This window comes from Condylura cristata, unplaced genomic scaffold, assembly GCF_000260355.1.
Source record: "Condylura cristata isolate star-nosed mole 26May11 unplaced genomic scaffold, ConCri1.0 scaffold00050, whole genome shotgun sequence".
Lineage (NCBI taxonomy): Eukaryota > Metazoa > Chordata > Mammalia > Eulipotyphla > Talpidae > Condylura > Condylura cristata.
In genome coordinates, this window is record NW_004567151.1 from 1279855 (window position 1) to 1287120 (window position 7266).

The 7266-nt window shown below is 64.2% G+C and overlaps 1 protein-coding gene across 1 annotated transcript in view; it reads left to right on the forward strand.

The window, feature by feature from the left end:
• Positions 1 to 7266, forward strand: part of NSL1 (NSL1, MIS12 kinetochore complex component) — a 14483-nt gene that overhangs the window by 4208 nt on the left and 3009 nt on the right. The window contains exons 3-4 of the mRNA XM_004694900.2: positions 2319 to 2449; positions 3627 to 3681. Of these exons, the coding sequence (XP_004694957.1) occupies positions 2319 to 2449; positions 3627 to 3681 (186 nt within the window). The remainder of the gene's footprint in view (positions 1 to 2318; positions 2450 to 3626; positions 3682 to 7266) is intronic.

Here is a 7266-nt window from a genome sequence, read left to right on the forward strand (position 1 = left end):
CTGTCCTGCTCCCCCGGGTGAAGCAGTGCAGACCGGGCCCTGCAGCCCCCAGGCGGTGGCCAGCGCGGTGCGGGCCCTCAGGCGGCTGATGGGCAGCCGCCTGCCGGCCGGCCGATGATGCGGGGCGCAGAGGAAGGAGCTCCGGGCTTCGGGCTTCGGCTGGGAGGCAGCCAAGTGGAGGGGGCGGCGCTGGCGGGCCACGCCCCCCTCTCAGGAGCTCGCTGCCCTGCGCGACCCGCTCGGGGAGTCGGCGCGGGCCTGGCCTCTGGGTCCCCACGCGGCAGAGAGGCAGCGAGCTGAGCGTGTCCCTGCGCAGAGGAGCGCTGAGGTGGCGGGGCCTCCCTGGTGGCACCGTGGGTCTCAGGCCGGAGTCTTTCCTGGCCAGGAGGGACCCCAGGGCGCAGCAGCCCCTCCTGTCTCCCCGCGGCCCCCCCAGCAGTGGGCTTCAGTGGGTCCGCCTGTCCCGCGCCCCACCTGTGTCTGGTGGGTCCTCTCTCACACCCCTCTCTGGCCCGCACCCCAGCTCCTGTGTGCATGAATAAATCTCTGAAAAAGGAGAAAGCGAGCAGGGGACTGGCGGCGCGTGGCCGAGAGGCCGCCGGGGCTAGTCGCAGAGCCCTGGCGACGCCGGCGATTCGCTTTAGCCTGTGGGCGGTGGGGCCGGGACAGCTTGCCCTAGGTTACGGTTTGCTTTCCGCTGGCCGGCTCGGGGGCGCTGGGAGAAACCGAGGCAGGCGGTGGGGGTGACTGCAGGCGCACTGCAGGAGGCGGCGGCCCCGAGACCGCAAAGGGGTTCGGGTCCAGTATCTGGGAGCAGTCAGGGCGGGATTTTCTGTTTGCCCTTGCGATCACTGCCCCCGGGAAGGGTGAAGGAAGGAAGCCATGGTCTGCTCCGGCCTGCCCCGGGGGTCCGGCGGGTCCGGCGGAGCCCAGGCCACCTTCCAGGGCTGCCTGGCCTCTGAGCCTCCGGGGCAGTTGGGGCGGGGTGAAGGTGTCCGCGGAGGCGCCTCGCCGGTGGGTCTGCAGCGCCGCCGCGCCGCCGCGAGGGGGCGCCCGGAGGCCGCTTTTCCTTGCAGAGCCGCAGACCTGTTCTTGCAAACCGAGCTAGTTTGCTTCCTTTAGGCCCGGGAGCCAACTTTTTTTTTTCTTTAAGATTTGCTTACTTGTGCTTAGAGAACTGGGGTGCAGGCCAGCGGTGCAGGGCCGGTGAGAGGCTTCACTGGAGACAGTGGGAGCAGGACAGGCAGGTTGCGGAAGTCCACTGCTGAGGGGAGCAGCGGGCCGGTCAGGAGGGGTCTGCTGCGGGTCACGCCCCGGCCGGCGGGGGACCGAGCTCATGCTGCAGTGGCTTTGGAGAGCTTCCTCATGTGGTGCTTTACCCCGCTGCGCCACCGGGAAGGGCCCGAGAACTTTTTTAATGGAAAAAAGAACATTTAGCAAGGGCTCTGTGCTCACACGAGGACTCTGCGGGAAAGGGCTGCTTTCCTGACATTCTCAGGGGACCTTAGCCGGACCTGACGGCTGCTGTGTCGCCTTGACGTGTCTCGAGGGCCACACGGCTCCCCACGGCGCTCTGCAAAGTCTGGGAGCAGAGTGTGCACCTCAGGGCCCTGGCTGCTTATGCCTCTGGCCTTCAGCGTGGCCTTAGCAGTGAGTGGGGCGCTCGCCTGCACTCCCTGCACCTGAGGCGCTGACTCCCGCAGCCGCAGACTGCTGACCTGGCCAGAGCGCACTCCTCCCTGCGCTCCTCCCTGCGCTCCTCCCTGCGCTGGGCTGCGGGCACAGGAGCCACCACGCCCGGGCCTCTCCTTCGTGCCCAGCCCCGCCCTGAGGCATCGCTGGCGCACCCCAGCGCTCCCCTCTTCCCCGTCTCCAGTCCTGCGCGGAGCTGTTCCTCGGCTTCGCGGCTGCCCCTCGCCATTTCCCTGCCTTGTTTTCCGGGGCGCGGGAGTGCCCGGTGGCCAGCCAGGCACGCGCCGCCTCCCTGGAGCGGCTTTGCCATTCACGCTCAGGCGGCATCGGCGTCGTGAGCGCCTGAGAGCGGGGGCGTGGCCTGAGAGCAGGGGCGTGGCCTGAGAGTGGGGGCGTGGGCTGAGAGTGGGGGCGTGGCCTGAGTGGGGGCGTGGCCCGCCAGCCGCCTCCCACTTGGCTGCCTCCCACCGGAGCCCAGGAGCGACTGTCCGTGAGCAGAGCGAGTCTCTGCCCACTGGCCGGCGGCATCCTCAGTGGTTGGTGTGTGACGTCCGCTTCCTGGGAGGACGCACGCGCTCGCTCAAGGCACTTTTTGGACATCTTTCTTTTTTTTTCTCTTGAAACAGATGCTGACATCAAAGTTCTCGAAGACCAGTTTGACGCGCTCATAGTCGATTTAACCACAAAACGCAAGCAGTATCCCAGAAAGATCCTGGAATGTGTCATCAGAACCATAAAAGCAAAACAAGAAATCCTGGTAAGAATCTGCCGTTGCCTTAGGAAACGTTCTCTCTCCCGCCACGGTCAGACGCCACGCGTGAGCCCTGCGGAGCACAGGGCCTTTGCTGAGCCCCCGCCCACCTGCCCGACCTCCTGTGTGAAAACACCAGGCTTTGCGCGTGAGCGGCAGTCAGACAGGCGGGCAGCCGCCAGAGCTGAGGCTCGGAGGGAGAGGAAGTTCATCGCCTGCCTTCCCTCGCGGGGGTTCGCTCTGGCCCGGGGTGGTGGTGTGGACGCATCCTGGAGGGGCCGCTGGTTAAACTGCGGTGGACAGTGAGTGACGCCGGCTCCTCGCCCGGAATTGGCCGTCCGAACTGCGTCATTTGATTTGCTCCCAAAGTCGCGGCGGGCCAGGAGCTGGCTTGCGGGACTGGCCCGGCCTGGGCGGGGACGCAGGCCCGAGGGCAGACGTCCTTCGTCCTTAACGCCTGCCGCCCGCGTCACCCGCGTGTCGGCCTCCCGGCGGCCGACCTGTCTGGGCCAGCAGGAGGGATACTAGCCCTTGTAGACGGCGCTGTCAGCGTCATCCCGCCAGAAGAAAGTCCTGCGCGCGGGACTGTGCCTTGTTTCCTCCCCATGGACGTTAGTGCTCCCACGAGACACTGCCCTAGAGCCCACCCCCCACCCCCCAGGCTCCTGGTCTCCCCTGCGCTCCAGTTCGCCCCCCGCAGGTGGCCCTGGCCATAGCCCTGCTGAGAGGGCAGCCGGGCGACCGGTCAGCCCGGGCGGCCCTTAGGAAGCTCCGGCCAGCAGCGAAGGCCTCCTCCTCCTCGGGTTTGGCCCGGCTCCCGCGGCCTGCTGCCGGCGCTTCCCTGGCCTCCCGACCACGAATTAGCCAGCCGAGCCTGAGGCCCCAGGCGGCGTTGAAAGTGGCGGGTGGGCTGTGGGAGCCGGCGCTGGTCCGACCGAGCACGGTTCTCAGCGCTCGGAGGCCGCCGGTACAGGCCCGGCCCGCTGTGGCCAGGGCGCTCCTGCCCCTTAAACCTGTGGCTGGGGGCGGCTTCTCCACGGGCCGGCAGGGGGCGCCCGCGAGGGGTGCGCGCAGCCGCCTGAGCTGGCGCCGGGGTTCTCGCAGCTGCTGGCGCTGACTGCGGGAACTGTTTGAGGGACACGAAGGCGGCCGCGTTAAATCCGCTTTTACTTGCCTTGTTTAGAAGCAGTTCCGCCCCGTCGTCCGTCCGCTGGACCTGACGCGCGGCCCCGACCCAGGTGAGTGTGTGCGTCGTGGTGGTCAAGTGGAGCCTTGCCTGGCGTCCTGGCAGCTCCCGCTGCGCCGACGGTGCTGACAGCCTGCCTGGGGGTGTCTCTGGACTCCGCCTTTCACCGCCTGGGCCGAGGGTTGTGTCTGTCCCACCGCTGCAGTTTTATAAGAAATCTTGACGCCGGTGCTTTTTAAACAGGTGTCTTTACCTGTGCACAGGGGAGGACCGGCGGGCCTGCCGCCCTGCGGGCCCCTCCGGGCCGGGATCCAACACGAGCGGCCGCGGCCAGTCCCCACTGCGCTCTGACGCCCCGCACACGGAGGCCCGGTTTCCAGTCATTTCTTGATAACGTTGTCTTGCTGGTCCTTGACGGCTTACTCTTGCACGGGAAGCGTTTGCACCAATTTATTAAATTACAGGAAAGGTCTTGCAGGGATTTGATGGAGACTGCGTTTTCGATAACCTGGAGCCGAGCGCCGGGCGACTGTGCGGCGGGTTCCCAGTTACGAGCTTGCGGCTCGCTTGGGCCCTCGAGAGCAGGTCCCTCCACCGGCCTCGCCCGGGCCTGGCCCGGCCCCTGCGTTGCAGCTGGGTGGCGTCACCGCCGGGCGCGGCTGTACGTCACCCCGTTCCCCGTTCCCTTGGCGTTAGCTCCCATTGGATTTGCAAAGCGGAGGTGACCCCGTCACCTCCAAGCGAGGACGGTCTGTCTTCCGATCTCACTGCACGCCGATTCCGGCTCACTCCAGCCTTTGGAATTCCCGTGCGGCGCGGCGAGCGGCTGGGTGACGTTGACTCGCCAGAGCCCAACTCCCGCGTCAGACTCCTGGTCGGCCGGAACCTCCGGTTTGCGCGACTGCAGGGCCCGACTTGCACGGGCGAACTGTGCCCACGATGTGCGTGCGCGCGGGGCGGCCCCACAGTCCCGGCGGGGAGCAGGACAGGCAGATGGACAGTCCACGGCTGAGGGTAGCGGCGGCGAGACAGGAGGGCCTGCCGCGCCCTGGGGGGTCGAACTCGCGCCGAGGTGGCTGCTGCTGCAGCCTGTGCTCTAACCCGCTGCGCCCCGGGGGGGGGGGGCGGATCTGATTATTCTCTACTTTTGCTTGTGCACTTTCTCTTCTCTCTAGTGCGAGGCCTCTTTGCTCTTACTGGCCTTCAGAGTCGGCTTCTGCTTTTGCTGACTTTCTCTGTTTTTTTTTGGTTCCTTGAGTTCTGATCTTATCTTTATTGTGGTCTTCCTGCTTTCGTGACTTCTGTTAGTTTTAGCTTTTGAGTTGGACCCATAATTAGCGCACCTCAGCTTGCTTCTGCATGAGGCCAGGCCGATTCTCCGCCCTCTGGAGGTCAGCATGCGCAGCTCTGATAGTTCAGCTCAAGTACTATGTCGTTTCCAAGTCATTTTCTTTACCTGTCTGGGCTTCTGTAATGTTGATGGGATTGTCTTTATTCTGCAATTTTTATTTTTGGGGTTGGAAGCAGGTGCCACGTTTCTCGTCTGTCACCTGCAGTCTGTGGCTGTCAGATAAGCCCGGGGTCCCGAGCAAGACGGGCGCCCCGGGCAGGCCCCTCGCTGCCCCCAGCCCGCCTGCTCTCTGTGCCTGCCTGTTCCGGCTGCCTTTTGGGGGGATTGATGTATTTATGCATATGAGAGCTGGGTTGCAGGCCAGACGTGGGGGGATGAGAGGATTCCCCAGTGAAAACGTGGGGAGCAGAACAGGCGGATCGCCTGAAGCCCACTGCTGAGGGGAGCAGCGGGCAGACAGGAGGGGTCTGCTGCGCCCTGGCCGGCGTTCGAACTCGCGCTGCAGCGGCTGCCGACGGCTTCCGAGTGCTGAGACTCAACCTCTTGTGCCACCAGGCAGCACCAGAAGTTGATTTTTTATTAAAAGCATACTTTCATAGTATTTTTTTTGTACTCAATACTTAACTGACTCAACAGAGTTTTCCGAATTCTATAGAATTTGGGAAACCTGTTGTTATTCAACATGAGACCTTCCTTCTCAGTTCATTTTTCTTCTTAACAAGTGCTTCCCTAGGTGTTTGGGAAAAAGTCGATGGGTGATAGACTCTTGGTTTTCCCCTTTCCCTTGAAATCTGCTCATTTACTTTCATTTTTTTAAAATATAATAGCTTATTTTTAGTCATTTTGTACATTTTTTTTCTCAATTGTAATTCCCGTGGGCTTCCCATCACTGAGTCACCCTGTGCCATCACCATAGTCCCGTGCACTTCCCTCCCCCCCGACCCCCCATTTTTCACCCCATTCCCCACTCCACCCCCGCAAAATGTCTCTGGTATATGGCTGTTCATCATTATCATTATTTTCTCGCCTGGTCTGTTATGCTCCTGCTATGAGTGACACCATCTGGTATTTTCCCTTTTCTTTCTGGCTCATCTCACTCAGCACGATCCCTTCTAGCTCCGTCCATGTTGCTGCGAAAGGCCCAAGTTTATCTTTTTGACGGCCGAGTAATATTCCGCCGTGTGTGTGTACACATCTTTTTCATCCGGTCATCCCCTTCTGGGCATGAGGGCTGCTTCCGTGGCTTTCCGATTGTGCATAAAGCAGCTCACTTACTTTCACCTCGGGGAGTGTATGCCACCATCCCTCCGCCGTCCGTTCCTAAGCCCCGCGCGAAGCTGCCCTCGGCGGCCCCTCTCCCCACCCTCGGCCCCCCCCCTCGGCGTGTCCCCCCCCTTTCATGTGTGGTCGCGGCGCCTCTCAGAAGTTCCCAGACAGCGCGGTCATAGCAGAGCAGTTTTTTCTCATGAAACGATTTCGGGCTGAGGTTATGCTGGTTTAGAACTCAGTGAGGGGCTGCAGATCCCCCTTCTTCAAATGTGCGTGACCACACCGCGCCCACACCTTGTCCCGCAGGCTGGGCAGTTGGCAGGCATTTCATTGCCCAGAGGGCGGCCGCCCCGACGGCCCCTGGCCCGCCCTCTGCTCCTCTGCTTTCTGTGCGTCCCAGGCGCTGGCTGCCCCGCAGCGCCCCTCGAGGGCCCCCGCGGCTGTGGCTTCGGCCTGCGGCGTCGGCCTGAGCTTCCGCACAGGTCTGCGGGGCGTGTGGGGCCCCAGACTTCGGGGTGCCCTCCGGGGACACTCCCAGCCTTTCTGCGCCCAGGGCCCGTCCCCAGGTCCCGAGAAGGCCTCGTGTTCACCCGAGCCCTCTCCTGTGCGTCTGGAGTTGCCTTTCTCCCCCAGACGCCGTGTCCGAGGCCCCCCCACCGCACGGTGAGAGCGCTGCCCCGGGCTCCCCCAGGCTGTGCGTTTGGTCTCTGCTGGCGCCCAGCCCGCGTGTGGGGCTCCCCGTGCGCCTGGCAGCCCAGCCGTGGTTCGTGCACTCGGGTGGCCCCCAGGGAGGGGGCTGTGAGGTTGACCTCTGGGAGAGGACTGGTGCAGGTGCAGGTGCGCAGCGGGGACCCACGCCGGCCCAGGCGCAGTGCCGGGGAGGGGCTCCCCTCAGAGAGGCTTCCCTCCTGGGCGGGGGGCTGGAGCGGGTGGGGCTGGAGCCCTTGGGGAGCCAAGCAGGCCCGGGCGGGTGGCGGAACAGCGGGGCCTGCGGAGGGCAGGCCCCGAGGCCGGGCC